Genomic DNA, 17188 nt, shown 5'->3' with positions numbered 1-17188 from the left:
GCCGTCGTGCGTTTCTGGCCCGCGCTGTGCCCCGCCGGCACCGCCCGGCAGCCCCAGCCCCGCAGCACCCCCCGCGCTCCGGCACCGCCCCCTTCGAGCTGTCACTGCAGTCCTGCCGCTCCTGAGCGGTGTGTAGCCAGCCTCAGCACGAGTCCTTGGCACCTTCTCGGCGCGATGTTCGCAGACCTTCCCGTACTCAAAGACAGCTCCCATCCTCTTAGAAAGCCGCTCCGTTTTCTTCTGATGTGGCTTCTAGAGTCTCTGCAGCCCTCTAGCACTACCGACAGCCCATCTTATGTAGGATCATGTGCTCCCAACAGATGCATAATAATTTATCACCTAATTTTGGCATTCCTTCAGTCCCATCCCCTGTAACATCACTGTTTCTACATCACAAGAATGTTACTGCTTACCTGGATACTGCTGCAGCGTGTCATACAGGCCTTAAGGTCCAAAACTTTTACTCCTTTCGTATGGTTGTTTTTCAGTCCCCCCAGTCCTGGGTAGTTTAGAGGTTCTTTTCTAAAGACACGCTTCATAACTGTGTGTCATTACATCCCCCATTTAGCAATTTAAGCAACTGGGAATAAAAATATGCTGCTTATTTCTATTTCTTATCCTTCCCCTAGTTCTTCAGTTCTCCTGTAGCCTGTTGGACATATTTTAGAGAACTCTGGAAACTCTTAAAGCTTCTGCAAAGCTCCCATATAGCCCTTCCTCTGCAGATAGTGCATAACTTTAGCAACATAATTAACTTGCTAAATTGGCTAATAGGCATATAAACTGAGACAGGAAAAAGTGTTGTCTTGCATCCTTTGATAAATGCCATAGTAGTGCCCAGTCTGGCATGACCTTGATATCCTATGGAAAGAAGTACCAGACTTTCTAACTAGTTTCTATGCCCTGCATGCTAATGAGGGACTGTCTTACTAAAACCTAAGTAACCTTCAAAGACCCCAGACCGTATCGACGCACATGTAACAGTCACTAAAATAAGTTTGCTGAAGTCCTCTTATGGCCTCTGATAGTCTTCATAAAAGTCTTAATCCTCTAGCTCTCTGTCTAGTGTATCTGTATTTTCAGAATATTGTTATTAAGGGCTAATGTTTCAATTAGATGTGGTATTTAGCTGAAATAGACCTTGTGGGACTGTTTTGTATGGTAGCAAGCAAAATGAATGCTCATTTGGGTAACTTGTTGGATTTACAATCTCTGGTGGTTACTTAGGACAATATTCTAAACACTGCTTTTTCAACTAATATATTTATTTAATTTTACTTTAGTTATAAAACAGTGTAATTTGCCAGGTATTCTGCTATATTTTGTTAGTAATGTATCTGTCATAAAAAATGAAGTAATTTGTATTCAACAGCTAAGCAGTAAAATGTGCGTAGGAACTAAAACTGTATACAGGTACATTTGTACAATTTTTCATGGGCTATGTGCACTGAATTTTCAAGTGCCCTGTTAATACTGTAAAAATGTGCCTCCGATAAGATAAACTTGTAACACAGTTTAATTTTTTTAGGTATCTAAAGGAATTTAGGACAGAGCAGTGCCCCCTATTTTTGCAGCACAAGTGTACCCAGCACAGACCATTTACCTGTTTTCATTGGCATTTCCTAAATCAGCGTCGTCGTAGACCTATACGAAGGCGTGATGGGACTTTTAACTACAGTCCAGATGTTTATTGTACAAAATATGATGAGACTACAGGAATCTGTCCAGATGGAGATGAGTAAGTGATTTCTTTCAGTCCTAGGTGTTTACAGTATTACCAATGACATTAAGGAAAGATGCTGATTTCTCCTTAGTGAAAGTGAGCAGTTGAATCCTGCTGCAGATTATTTGAAGACAGATTTCTATAAATGACTTGTCATTTTTTTGGCACATGTATACTTTTATATAAGCATGTATTGTGACTTGTCCTTAAAACATAGCATAAGAAACTGGTTTGCTGCTAGCATTGGTCCTTCACATTTGTGCTAGTGTTCTTGCTGCAACTTTTTTCTTTTTCCAGTTTTGCTTTCTTTTTCTCCTAGCTACTTTGAAATTGATGAGTAGGTGTACTAGTAGGGCCTGTATAGAGGTGACTTCAAGATATAAAACCCAAGTTTTGTGAAGATTGATGGGCTATAGAGGAGTATGACAGTTTTGTCATGCTTCCAGTGAGAAAAAGAAAGGAAGGAGTTCACTCTTAGTTGTCTGACTAGCCCGTTAATGTTTGCATTTCCTTGGACATGTGATTCTTCTAGGTTAAGGCTACAGAGGGTCTTCAGTGAATTTAGGGAGGGGTAGAAGCTTTGTGGAGATGAGAATGAGCAAATGGTATAGTATGGCAGGCAGGCATATATGGAGGAGCCTAGTATATTGTGGTCATATGTCAGAGAACCTACTTTCATCTGCAGTGATGGAAGCTAGGAAGGACTTCTGACAAAAAGATTTGCATGAAAGCAGTCAGGAAATATGTGGTTATGCTGGTCACTTGCTTTAAAAATTGAAGATTGTTTTAGTTCATTTAGTGTACAGCAGCAGTTTTCACAGAATAGGTGTCTTTTGTGTTACAGGCTGTAGTCACTGAAGAAAAGGTGGAGTTTTTTGCCAGTCTTTACAAACTGAACAACAGAGATAAGAGAAGGTAAACAACAAAATTATGCTAAGCAGCTTGACAATAATGAGTGCCATGCCTGTGCAATATAAACAGCAAAAAAAAGTCTCTGAGGGATGATTTGAAAGAAGACAATTAATTACCTTTTTAAGGTGTTTGTAAAGCACTCCTGCCAATCCTGGGGCAGTATGAGAAGTTCTTGTTTGAAAATCAACATTGGAGGATAATTGATGCTCATGTCATGGATTGGTTGGGGACAAAAATTGACCACTCATTTTTGAGTGATTCTGATTCTAAAGGAGGAAAAAGGAACCAAGTTTTAAAAGGGTTTTAGCTGGTCATGACTGAATTGTTAGAAGCAAGTAAGAGGAGATGTTTCAATAACTGAGATGTGAGGTGGAAACCTTTTTCTGCAGTTAGATTGGACATCTCGTCCCCCAGAACTGCTGAAGGTTACTCCCTGGTTGGGAGTCTAAATGACAAGCAGGTTTAGGGTAATGTATTGTCTGGCATAATGGAAGTGAGAAGGAGTTGGCAGAAACAACATCAGTAGTGCAATTCATACATCTGTTTTAGCATGTCATGCTTACATTTTGAGTTAAATTGATTAGCCAAGAGGTTATGGTTTTTAAGTTTGTGTTTTGTAGTGACATCACCCAGATGTAGAAGGATAAGAGCAGGGCCCAAGGTTGAAGTTCTGTGGGACTCCTCACCAGAAGCATAAGAGAATGTTGAGGTTGGAAGGTGTGCTACAGGAGAGATAGAGAGGAAAATTTAAACATAATTCCCATAAACTAAGGAGAATCATATTTCAAGGGGAGAAAAAGTAGGAAAGGCAGACAGTAAATTAAGAAAATTAAGCAAGATATGAATAGAGAAAATTGAGTCTGGTTTGTTTGTTTTTTTCTCCAGAAAATGGGGGATGGGCTGCCAAAGGAAGTGGTGGAGTCACCATCTGTGGAGGCATTAAAAAAAGTATAGACATGGCACTTCAGGACATGTTATAGTGGGCCTGGTGGTTTTTTTTGTTTGGTTTGTTGTTTTGTTTGGTTTTGTTGTTTTGTGTTTTTTTTTCCTCTGGCTGGATGGTTGGAGTCTGTGATGTTAGAAGTCTTTTCCATACGTAACCATTCTATGATTCTTTGACTCCACTGTGAGGAGAGATTATTTGAGACATTTGTGAGAGAAGTTTCAGCTGAACTGCTGAGGCCTTATAGATCTGATCCTGAGAACTGGTGGATAGAAATGGCAGCCAGCTGTTGTAAGCTGATAGCTGATTGAAGTTAAGGTAGAAGAGAAAAGGCATACAGGGCAAAGAATTGGGAAAGGCAAGAGAAATCAAAGGTAACTTGCTTAATGATAGAAGATGCCAAAATATGTCAGTTATGTCAGGGATAAAAAACTGAGGAGAACACAGTTTCTGAGGACATTGTTACAGTGTGGCAGCATTCGTATTTTGGAACTCAGCAAAAGAGGTTGTTTTTTTTTACCCTGTTTTGTCTTCTGCCTAAAATTTTAACCTTTTAGTTGGAGCAACTTCAAGTTCTAGAAATAGGCTATAAACAGTAGTTCCAGGACACCATTTTATGCTGTATGTGACAACAGACGGGTACTTCATGTCTTTGTTTTTCTGTTCTGCTCATCTGAGTGTACAGGTAGGTTAATACAGTTTGTGAGCTAATGGAGAATTAGAAAGAAAGGTAGAATGATGACACCCATAATTGTTCTCAGGAGCATACTTTCAATAGAGTTAAAGTAGAAATTGTTGGTTTCACCCAGGCTCATCTGTGATATTTCTTTCTAAAGTTCAACTTGGACTGAAAAGAGGCCCAAAATCTTAAAGCTGCTCAGAAAAGGGCTCTTCTAAAGGTAGCAAATTAAAACTGTGTTCCAGGGAAGAGCCTGTGAGAAAAACTAAATTACTTGCAGAGTTAGAGGCAGGTATTTTGAGCAGGGAGTAAAGTTCCTCCTAATTTCATGAGTGAGGGTTGAAGTGATACTCTTTTTTTAATCTGATGTGTTTTTCAACCATTGTAGTCAACTGATATCAGATTCTAAAATAGAAGATTATTTTGGGTATGTTAGAATCTGTAACGTAAGCCTGCTCTAAAAGGGAATGAATTACAGAAGCCAGCTACAGAAGAGCACTTCAAGTAATCATAGGAAAAACTGTGTCAGCACCTCAAGGTTGAACAGAAATAGAACTATGTAGTTGTTTTCATACACTTAAGAGCTAGTGTTAGCCTGGAACTGTTTTATTCTTAAAGGATATCTTTGGAATGTTTATGATGTGAATTAAGAACTGTGTGAAAAGGAAATAAACATCAGTAAGCAGTTAACCTTTTAAGTTTTTTGTGAACGTGTGTTGTTTCATGGTAGATAGATAGATCTACTTACTTTGAATAATGTAGCAATAGTTTTACTTTGTGAGATCTGGCTGCAGAAAAAATACCTGATTTCAATAGTTAAATGTTGTGTGTAGACTCGATTAGAACTTAGACATTCAGAGTAATGTTCTTTACTGATTCTTGGTGACTAAGTTAGGATTCAATACATTTTTTTTTAGCTGGGAGATTGCTGTAGAAATACAGGCCATGAAATAGATATGTTATTCTGCCTGGGAACTATTTTTTTTTTTTTAAGTAAAAATTTTGTTCCTAAGGAATAAGTGATGTTTGAACAAGTTTAGCACCAAAATATGGTACATAAGAACATAGATTCTTATGTATCATAAGTTTATCAGTTCGCAGCCATGTAATCTGATGGTAAGTAAAATCAGCCATTTTAAATCAAAATACTTTTCCTGTTTGAAGTTCTGTATTACAATGGTTTATGCTCCATTAAAATATTTAATTAATAAAGTGAAGGTAAGATATAACATCCCTCCAGTTCATTAAAGGTAGAACATCTGTTTAGTGCATATTTCAGTGCATTGGCTTAGTTTGATGCTGTGTGTGAATCAAGTACTGTTGACCATCTAAAAGCTGCTTTTATTAGGGGTCTTTGCCCTTCCGACTTATGATCCTACAATGAACTACAGTCAATTAAGATGTCAGTGGTTAACAGCATATATATTACTGTGCTATTTTATGAATAACACATTTTAATATAAAATACATATATGCAAAATTAGTGCCATCATTTTTGCTCTTTGAGGTTTGTGTGCTGTTTAGTCCCTCTGAGTCACCTTTAGAACTAGCTCTTTATCTAGTTCTTTACAAGTCTTAGTCAAAATTCCAGTACCAATCCATCCCAGTCACACTTGATAGCCTAATTAAAGCATGCTGTTAGTTTCTGGAAGAGGGTTTCAACTGTTATGGGAGGCAGGTAGCAAAATATGCAGTAGGCAAGCTGTATTTTCAGTAAAATTCAGGTTTCATTAGCTATTGATGGCACAAGTGTTGAGTCTTAGAGCAAGCAAAACTAGGTTTAATTTAGCAGAAGTCTTGTGATACAGTTTATATTTTGTTCCCAGCTTGTTTTTGGATTCTGTGTTGTCTTTTTATGGAAAAAATTGTGACCTGAGTATCTTTTCCTCTCTCACATTGCATCCAAGTTGTGCCTAGCTTGTCTGACAGTGACAAGCTATGTCTATATTGCATTGAATTTACCTATTTTAAACAGCAATTTAAAAATAACTGAAGGCTTTAACTTTTCTTTTTTAATTATTCTTTCTTTTGTGACCTCCTCTGATAAGGCAATTTTGCTGGGGAAAAAAATGCAGATATCTAAGCAAAAATGTTTGCCCCTTGGAAAGGAGCCATGGAATTAGAGACAAGCAATGAGATATAAACGCTTGTACACTTCTTGGATGAAAGATAAGACATTTAATTCCTGTTCCCAACAGGAATAAGCAAACTTCAGTGGATAACAAATGGAGGCATGCACATTATGCATAAGAATATGTCAGAGTATTCTCACCTTTGTGAAGTGTGCATATATGAGTGAAAAAATAGAGTTTGTAATTGATAGTCTGCTGAGAAAATTGAGACATTTGACCCTTGTAAAGATCCTGCTAGTGATGGGACCATTATCAATAATAAAAATATAGCTCAGTTTGCATTTCTTTTTGTTTAGAGTTCTGTACAGGACTAGTACTGGCAAAAGTATTTGATTGACTCTAATGGGTTTCCTGATTTTTCAATTCCAGTGCTAGCAGAACCGAAGGGGTTGTGTCAGCGCTATTCACACATCACAACATTCAGCTGAGGCACTGTAATGGGTCCAACAAGGATTATATCCTGTCTGTCTGTCAGATCTGAGCATAGGCTGTGCTCTGTCTTACACTGACAAAATGACTTGTAGCACTGAATTTGGTACACTTAGTCTTCCCAGGAATTAATTCTGTTGGGATTTAAAGAGATAGGTATAACACACCAGCTGCATCCCATTTATCTTGTTTAACAGAATGCTAGTTTAAAATTCCTACAAGGAAAGCAACTTGATTCTCAGAAATCATAAATAGTATCACCTTGAAGTCAGCACAAGCTGCAGGTGCTTAACACAGTAGAAAAAAAATGTATTATTTTGATGTAAATATATAAATACCAGAGTTGCAAATGTTTGCACGTAATTGCATTTGTTTAGTCTGGTTTCTAATTAACACTTTTAGAATATAGTAAATAAAGCTTAAGCCAGCATAAATCCTTATGAGTGTTAAGGTCTATTTAGTGCTTTGCGGTTCTCCCTGCATGCAAAGCAAAATAATTCTGTTGGACTTTTCACTTGTTCTGTCTCACTCTCTAAGCTTCCCTACTTTAGGGAAAGTAGTTTTTGGAGATTAGTATTTTTTTCAAAACCAGCAGAGACTGAAATTAATTACACTGAAATAAATGGAGAGAGAACAGTTATCCCAGTAGGGTTTTGTTTTTTGTTTTTAAGAATTTGTTTTATTTTGGTTTTTGAAATTATAATCCATACGTGATTTTAGCCATTTTAAAGTATAGTCAGTATCTTTACTTAGTTGTGTATGAGAGAGTATTAGTATATGTACAAAGATGTATTACTGATGTGAAAATTGTTCTCTTCCTTCTAACAGAAGAATGGAATGGAGTGAAATGGAATGGATTTCCCCTCAGTGTTCAATAAGTTCTATGTCTATAAAGAGCAGGCAGGAAAAAAATTATCATGTTTCAAGTACGCCTTGATTTTAGATCATGATAACATGAACAAAAAAATAATCTTGTACCTCTAAATGTGGAAATTATTTGAGCTTGTGTCAGTATGGAAGATGTCATTCCTTAGCTCAGATGATGTTATTGCTTACAGAGGTGCTTATTAGTTTTATTCATAATATCTCTGTGAGCCAGTGTGCTATATAATCATATAACTTTAGCAGAAACTAAGAAATAGATTAGTGGTTTTCATTTTGAAGCTGATCTGTGATGGTGGTTTGTTTGGGTCAATTTTCCTTTGAAGAATCCTGCAAAGTCACTTGTTTATAAGTTGATAAGAGATGTAGCACAATTCAGAATTAAATTATTAAAAACAAAACTCAAAGCAATGCTCTAACTTTTCTCTTTCTATTCTGTAGTTGCCCTTACCTGCATCGAACAACAGGGGATACAGAAAGGAAGTATCATCTCAGGTATTACAAGACTGGAACATGCATTCATGAAACAGAGGCCCGGGGTCACTGTATGAAGAATGGAATTCACTGTGCCTTTGCTCATGGTCCACATGACCTGAGAACACCAGTTTATGATATAAGGTAGCCTTGTTTCAAATTATTCAGCCTAATTAGCGGGAAATGCCACATCTATTGTCACCACATACCAGAAAATGCAGTATACTTTGCATGAAAAATATCTTTAGTTTCGTGACATGGGAATGCAATTCACTGGGCATCGCAATAGCAGATAGAAGCATGCTGGGAAATACAAGTACTAAGGTTTTGTAACTTGAAATTTCAAGACCTGAGTATGTAATTGTTATGACTGATGGAAGACTCAGATACTCTGCCTTTTGTCATTTACGCCATGTAAATTTGCATGTGGTTTTTGCATTCATAAATTTATGATTTTGTTAAGCCAGCTTTTGGTTCCCAGCTTGTATGTTTGGCATTTTGCCTACTGACATTCCTGTTTTTTAAATTATGTTGCGTTTTTTTATCTATAAGTTATCAGTATTATTTTCTCCCTCTCTAATGTGTAATGAAGTTACGTCGAAATAAGGTGCTTTGTGAATCAGGGTAGTGGTAGGTAGGAGTTTTAGCTGTGGCCGAAGCTGGGAGATAAGCAGGTTGTTGGGGGGGTGTTATAAAAGGGTGGAAGGGGAACTCTTGCTATAGAAGGTGATCTGTATATACTCAGTAGGAAAGGATACCAGTTCATAGAAAACTTTGAAGCCTTGGAGGTCACAAGTATCTTTTACTGGATGCTGGAAGAGCATTCTGGGGAAGTATCACTATATGCTTGCCCTATTCTTATACTCTTCCCTAGATATCTGCTATTGGCCACTGTTGGAGACAGGATTCCAGGCTAGATGAACCTTTGATCTGAGCTGGTATGGCTGCTATCTTACATTCTTACTTTTATTATCCCTTATTCCCAGCCATCTGTTGGGAGATGATAGCTTTCACTTCACAATTATTTAAATGAAGTTAGTGCCTTTTCAGTAATTCCATAATTATTTAAATTCATATTTTGCCACAGAATTTTGCCTCTGCTGCATTGCCAGGTCATATACTGTTTACTGATACATAGCTTTTCTTTCCAGAAGATTTTCTTCAGTTAGCTAGCTGATGCTTCTTCTGCAAGACATCTGTTAATTTTTTTTTCTTCATTTTAAATTTCCTCCTTTATCATACGCAGCATAATGTCAGTCTGGATACAGAATATTTAGTGTCTTTGTAGTGTTTTGTATTGTATTAAAATGAGGAACCAATGTATAGCAAGACTGAAACCAAGCTGTGTACTCTGAACGCCCTTTAATGTGTTACGTGATTGCTTATTGGTGATTTGCCAGCCATAGAGCATGAGAAGGAGCTGAAGACATTGATGGTAGGAGTCTATGTTTAACAGCATTTTATGCCTACAAGTAGGCAGCCTCAAACTTCTTTGGTGTTTGTGAAAAACGTTGCTTCTCCTGATTTCAGGCATAAAGCATTCTTAAGGAAGTCAATTTGGTCTTATTTGTACTTTGATGGTCTTTTCCCACTACGATAGACACAGATCTTAGGATCATAATTTTATGTAAGGAGCAGAGAAATTACAATATTATCACTGATGCAGGTGTTAACTTTCTTCCCCTTAATAACCTTGTTCTTCTACACATCCAGCTTAAAAAAAAAGCACTCTCTGGGAATTACCTGTTTTCCTTTTCATCACCTGCACATTTTCTGAATTTGTAAAAGACTGAAAGGTTTTAGACTTGGCTTTGGGTCTGTCTTGTGTTCCTTTCTCTTTGGGATTTTCTTTCTTGAAGTATACTTGGGATCTGGGAAGTTCTTGAAATATAGGTAGATGATACTGTAATTAGTTACATTATAAACCACCACACCTTTCAAACTCCTCAGAGATCCTGAGTAGGAGTATTTTGTTATAAGAGCTAAACTCCTGGAGTATTTGTGTCTAGAGAAAGCAGTGCCAATGCTTTGATTCTCAGAATACTATAGATACACCTCTAGTATTTGATTCCTCACCTTGCTTCTCTGTTGCTTCAAAGTCTGCCCAATATAATTATGCTGTAGTATCTTTTTTTAAAAAACATTTTGTGTTATTTACCGTTGTTGAACCTCTGTGCAGCTTAGTTTCACTAAAATGGTACTATAAAATTCTGTCAGATTTTTTGGTAGAGGTTTCATACGATTAATACAATAACTTCTAGTTTGGTCATAGTCAGTCTGCTCTTTCGGCAAGCTTGTGGTTGCTTACTTGCAGAGCGGTTGTAAATTCTTTCAGAAGAGGTTACAAATCCTCATAATGTTGCTTGTTACTAGGTCTTCTGAATGTCTTCACAACCTTTATTGACAAAATCTTACAGTGAGCCAAAAGTACCTTGGCTACTTTTAGATGATGTAGGGTTCAATAGCTGTAGTTTGTGCCTTCCTTCAGTCATAACTTTTCCAAGTCTTATGGTGTTTAATTCTCCTTTGTAAAGAAGTTCTGTATTTCTGATCACCCATATTGCCCTTTCTATATCTTTTTGGTTGTACCATGTCCTATGTGACAGTGGAATATTATAAATTAACAGCATACTCAAAATGTCAGCATACAGATGAGCATTGCAGGTACAAACATTGTCTGTACTTAATGCCAGCATTCTTTCATGTGTTCTTTTTTTATTTGTATGACATGGTTATTCTTTATGATTGTTTGCCAGCTTTGGCATGAGTTATTGTTTGAAATACAGTAAATTTCTAATTTATTTTTTTTTACAATTTAGGCTTGTTAAGAACTGGGTTAATTGACATACTTCTGATAGACTTGGACAGGATTACATCTGCGACACATAGGGTTACTGTACCTATACAGTTTAGAAGTGTTACTATCTTTTCCCCATTCCAGAGAACTTCAGGCACATGAAACCTTACAGAATGGGCAGCTAGGATGCGGTGAAGGCATTCCAGATCTACAGCCAGGAATTTTAGCAAGCCAGGCAATGATTGAGAAGATCCTTAGTGAAGATCCAAGATGGCAGGGTAATGTTACCCTGTCTCCTTTCTCTTTCTGTATTGATGTTTGATCCAATTTGTTGATCCTCGGTCTTTCATATGGGAGAAGTACAAAAGGCCTTTTATCAGAGTAAAGAATTGGTTGATATAAGTAATATGGATATTTGTGAACAAGTTACACAGATTGTATTTTGAAAATGTTTTGTTTTGAAGCTATTTAATAGGTCTTTTTCAGTTTACTTGAACACAAGTGTTGCTAATTTGTGTGAAAAAGTATGAGCTCTGTCTTGTGCTGAGTAGTAGTAATGATTAGTCTTCCTTTTTTGAGTCATTGTTGGGCTAGTTAATGGACTTTTATTCTTGGCTGAGCCTGACTAATAGGAATGAAGTAGAATATTAAACAGAAAATCAGAATAGTATATTAAAATACAATAATGTCTTGAAAGTGTTACATTAGGTCTCTTAAAGTAAGCTGAAATGCCCTGGTTTTCTTAAGGCTTTCAAACTTGGATTTCATGTTCTTGGTTAAGAGTTGCTTATTATGTAGCCAAATATGTTAGTATCAGTTGGATTTTGTTAGAGCTCTTGCCCAAATTTTACTTGGGAAAAGGCTGCTGGGTACAATTACTTCCACAAAATTCATGTGGGGACAGTAACACAGGAAGAGGTCACATGAAGATGCTGTCTCTTAGGAGTTCAAAGGGAGATAATTGTGTGATCCTTGTCCCCTCTATGTTTTTAAAATCTACCATAGGGTGAATTCCAACCATTTAAGTACTAATAATGTGTAGAGCTTAATTGTCAGCTCTAGATCAAAAAGTACTGTATGTTTGACAAAAAAAAGACGGCAGAATTGACCAACTACAAGAATTTCTGTCTCATTCCTTGAATTGTGACATGTCTGTATTATATGATGTTGTATAACTTTTGTCAATCCCTGTAAATATAGAAAGATTGCGGAGAGCTTTGAGGATTGAAAATCATCCAACTAGTGATTTCAGCATTATTTTCCTAAACCTTTAAGGGAACTGTCAGAAAGGACTGAACAAAGAGTAAACTCTGTGTGATACTCTTAATAATGATCTTTGCTGTTGGAAAGTACATCATTAATGATTCTGAGAACATTTCTTCAATTAGTTTTCCACAAATCCTACAAGAGTCTTGTAATGTGCAGTTTATTTTTGAGAACATCTCCAGCTAGAAGGTTTGCTAAATTCAAGATACATGACACTGACTGCTTCTGTTTTGCCTACATCCATGTGCTCACCTTAGGAAGAAGATTGATTGGTTTGACGTGATTTACTCCTCACAAACAATGCTTGCTGTTAGTTAAATTGTACTTTATGATGTATTTACGAGCTCCATTGTTTTTTTAATTTTTCTGTTTCTAGACAGAACCTTGTATGTTATCTAGATCCTCCTTCCTGACACCTAAGATGTAGAGACAGAGGGAAAGGTACAGAAGAGGGTCTAGAATTTGTCCAGGCAGTTTTACTGAACAGCCTTTACATGCCCTAACATGAAAGCAATTTTGGTGAAATAAGGACTGTCAAGATGAAACTCAGGAGAAATCCAGATATAAAATTGCATCAGTTTTTAGTGTTTGTCTGACTAAAATGAAGAATGTTGTTTCAGGTGTTCATTTCCACATAGTTTATCTACCTACAGATTACTAGTGCTTGATTGTGTACTTTATTGTAATATTGCTGTTGAATATAAAAGCAATGAAAATGGCTTTGCATGTAAATGTGTTAGACCTTTATTTTAAGAAATGCAAGACTCAGTCTAGCTTTATAGAAATTGGTTGGTGGGTGTTTGTGGATCATAATTTTTTTACAAAAAGTAGTGTGATACCTAAGCGCACTAAAGACACTATGCATGCAAAAAGTAGTTGTTTATTTCTCTTAATTTGTGACCTGTTTACAGACACAAATTTTGTATTAGCTGGCTACAAGACAGAACAGTGTTCCAAGCCACCCAGACTCTGCCGCCAGGGTTATGCATGTCCACACTATCACAATAGTCGAGATAGAAGACGAAGTCCCAGAAAATTCAAATACAGGTACATAGATACATCTTAAGAATAGACTGGTTGGTTGGTCAGACAGTTGTAATGGACTGATGTGTTTGGATTCTTCTATAATGTGATTGGATATTCCTAAGGAAGTAAAAACACATCTTTCCCTCTAGCCTTGCTTAATTTTTTTTTTTGGGAAAAACCCTTCTGTTCAGAATGATCACAGTTCTGTAGACAAAAACTATGAAGTTGTAATGTAAATATCTTTCTTCCTTGTGAATGAAAACAATTTATATAATTCATAGCAAAAATTGGAATCACTAAGTCAAGCCTTCTTTTTTTATGAAAAGATAAATTATAATTTCTATCCTTTTGCTGGATTTCTTCTGTAATTTTTCATTTCTGAGAAATTTTTATCACAAAAAATTAATGCATTGCCTCTCTTACTTTTCATCACTACATCATCATTACATCATTTTACATCCTTCTCCATATACTGATTTCTTCATTGTTTTTAGTGGGGTTTTTTTTTGCGGTGAGACAGGGTTTAGAACTTACGGGCTTTGCTTGACATTCTAAGGACTGTGGATAAATGTAATTAGAGAGGATATATATATATATGTAATCCTACTAGCTCATCTTTCTGTCAAAAATTTCCAAAAAGTTGAGTCCCTCAGAATTTGTAACTTAATAGGTCCCAGAATCTGAGATTCTGAGATTTAGTGGGAAATTGTTTGAAATTTCTGCTAGGAAGCAGATAGAAATGTGCTCCGGACATAACTTTTTTCTAGGTCCACTCCTTGCCCCAGTGTAAAACATGCAGATGAATGGGGTGAACCTTCAAGGTGTGAAAGTGGGGATAGCTGTCAATATTGTCATTCTCGTACAGAGCAACAGTTTCATCCTGAGGTAAGAACTATGTTTCTACTTACTTTTAGTGATTTCTAAGTTGTTATGGATTAGCTTATTGATTAAGTATATTTTGTAATGAAAAAATGTGTGACATTTCATTCAGCAGTTCTAGTTGTTCAGATATTTGCTTTAGGAAAACAAGTTTGCTAAAAAATAGTTATTTGTACTGCTGTGGTTTTCACTGGTAGGCATTTTTGTTTGTACTGCTTATGAACAATTAATTTTCTCTGGATTTGGGCATAAATAAATGTGTCTGCTTTTTTACCTGGCTCATCCAGTTGTGTGGTTAGAATGGAAATTCCATACAGCTGTTGTACCTCTGACCTGAGGCTTCAAATCACCAATTTTTTTTTTTTGGTTCATAATGAAATACAATCTATTTACTAGTGGTAACAGTTGCTAGTAAATACTCAGTATTTTCCATTTAAAGGTTTTAACATTTTCTAACTATTTTGTCATTATGTAATAAATGTTTAGATTAACCACCCTTCTGTTTTGTTTAGATATATAAATCTACAAAGTGCAATGACATGCGCCAAACAGGTTACTGTCCACGTGGTCCATTTTGTGCATTTGCACATGTTGAAAGTAAGAGAACTGTTATTTTGTGTCAGTGTTCATAAAAGTGAACCATAATTTTTAAGCAACTTAATATAATTGATTTTGGTGCATACATGGTACTTGATGTCACTTGGTTTTAGAAATTAATTCCATGTTTTCTAATACCTTATATTGCTATGGGAACTTGCTGCATTTGCATCAAATTTGCATCAGCAAATCAGTTTGCTGCGTCAGTAAAACAAGAGGTACTTTTCCTTACAGATACAGCTTGTCCCTGTAAGTGTTTGAGCTTGATTGGACAATTTTCTACACATATGCTTGACTTTAAACTGTATCAGTTGTCCTTTTAAAACCTATAGTAAACTTCTCAGGTGAAACTTAAAACATCCTTGCAAGTATTTGCAGAACTAGGACCTTAGCTAAACTGAAAAAGAACACAGAGAAAATCGTCAGCTGTCCTCTTTCCTCTGTAGCCCACTAATATATTCACTGCACTCAAACTGTTAAATACAGAAAAAAGGAAGAGGGACCATTGTTTTCCCAAGAGATCACCCCATTCTTCAGTATGCATCTACATGGATTAATTCTGCATATGCATCATGATGTGATATTTTGAATATGTGTATCAACTTCAGTTACACCCACACACTTCCTGCTCTCCAGAATGTGAAATGTGCAGTTGCCTCAACAGCTTTTCCTATCTTCTTTTCAGTTGTGATGCAAGGCAGAACTTGAAGCATTTCTGTGTAACTGGTTTCTTAGAGTTGATAAATCTTCTTTTTTGAGTATGTCTTTTTTGCTTATGTAATCAGTAAAACCTCATATTTATTCTTCAAAAAGAAAGAGAAAAAAAAGTTCTGTGCCTATCTTTTTGCCTTCTGATTCTGTAGCTGGAAAGAGGGATGAGAGATGCTTCTGAGTTTGGAAAGCTCCACATTTCTGTAATTCAGTAGTACTTATGATTCTTTAGTGGTAAGCAATGGCAGTGTCCTCTTTGTCTAATGGTCTAGGGCAAATGTGGTACACCCATTTATTGTGTTACTTCCTTACCTAAAAGACTTTCAATGAATAATCATTCTTGCCCACAGCTCTTATTTCTGAATATTTGTGGAATGGCCAGCTTGTCTTCACTAAGGGCAAATCATGTCTGACCAATTTGGAGGCCTTCTATGACAAGGTTAGAGAGATGGTAGACAACAGGAAAGCAACTGATGTTGCCTACCTGGATTTGTGCAAAGCATTTGACACTGTCCCACACGACATCCTGGTCTCCAAACTGACAAGACATGGATTTGACAGATGGACCACTTGGTGGATAAGTAATTGGCTGGATGGCCACACCCAGAGGGTTGTGATCAATGGTTCAGTGTCCAAGTGGAGGCAAGAGACAAGTGGTGTTCGTCAGGGGTCAGTATTGGGACCAGTGTTGTTCAGAATCTTTGTTGGAGACATGGACAGTGGGATTGAGTGTCTCCTCAGCAAGTTTGTTGATGATACCAAGCTGTGTGGGGTAGTTGACACCATAGATGGAAGGGGTGTCATCCAGAGGGACCCTGACAGGCTGGAGAGGTGGGCCAGTGACCACCTCAATGGATATTTGTGACATGCTGCAAAAGTCCTGTGGGAGAAGACTATTTTTTCTTGGTTTTCTCCCTTAGAGCATACTGAAGCATAGAATGATAGAATATATTGGGACCTATAAAGGTCATCTAATCCAACCCCCCTGCAATAAGCAGGAACATCTCCAACTAGAGCAGACTGCTCAGAGTCCCATTAGGCCTGACACTGAATGTCTCCAGGGCTGAGGTCCCCACGACCTCCTCTCTGTGTGCCTTAGCATGTCTCCTGGGAGGATCTGTTCCATGATGAATGCTGCCTCCCATCTTGCCTCTGCAACATGGAGAGTGTGCAGGATAAACTCAGCAGAGCACTTGGAGACTGGAATTCTTTTGAGACCCCACAGTGTCACAGACACACTTTTGGGTGTGTTGATCATTATTGTCTTTATTCTTCCATTTGAGTCTTGATTCCTGTGAGAGGAATCATTCTTGCAGGAAGCTCATTGAAAATAAACAAGATTTGCATCACTAATACTGCTAAGTATTGTGCAGGCTAAAGATGAAGAGGACTGAAGGAAAGTCAAAACTTAATAATTTGATAATGTTACTCTGCTTAAGGAATATCTTTCTAATCTGTTGCTAATCCTTCTACCCTGACCACGTTCTACTCTGTAGTATGAATTCTTGTGCTCTTTAAAAATCTCCAGAACTCTGAAACTTTGAACATGTTAGCAGTTAATTGAGAACCAGCAGCTTAATTTTCTTTCCACATAGTTGCATTAGATTGGATTTTGTATTCATCAGGAGAGACTTATATGGCTCAACCAACAGGTTCTACAACTCTGGCTTGCATCATCTGGAATGAAGACTGTGTAAGAAGCAAATCTCAACAAACAAACTTGAGATCTTGAAAGAGT

The 17188-nt window shown here is 37.0% G+C and overlaps 1 protein-coding gene across 1 annotated transcript in view; it reads left to right on the top strand.

Moving 5' to 3' along the window:
- Positions 1–174: 174 nt before the first annotated feature.
- The window catches only part of UNKL (unkempt family zinc finger-like), a gene marked incomplete at its 3' end in the record, with an annotated part of 42026 nt that continues 25012 nt past the window's right edge, over positions 175–17188 (top strand). Inside the window, exons 1-7 of the mRNA XM_010002577.1 lie at positions 175–297; positions 1515–1738; positions 8142–8318; positions 11116–11249; positions 13149–13284; positions 14031–14148; positions 14655–14739. Coding sequence (XP_010000879.1) covers positions 175–297; positions 1515–1738; positions 8142–8318; positions 11116–11249; positions 13149–13284; positions 14031–14148; positions 14655–14739 — 997 coding nt within the window. The remainder of the gene's footprint in view (positions 298–1514; positions 1739–8141; positions 8319–11115; positions 11250–13148; positions 13285–14030; positions 14149–14654; positions 14740–17188) is intronic.

This window comes from Chaetura pelagica, unplaced genomic scaffold (assembly GCF_000747805.2).
Source record: "Chaetura pelagica isolate M959 unplaced genomic scaffold, ChaPel_1.0 scaffold438, whole genome shotgun sequence".
In the NCBI taxonomy this organism is placed as follows: domain Eukaryota; kingdom Metazoa; phylum Chordata; class Aves; order Apodiformes; family Apodidae; genus Chaetura; species Chaetura pelagica.
Note: the sequence above shows the minus strand (reverse complement) of the source record. Positions and strands in the feature narration are given on the sequence as shown.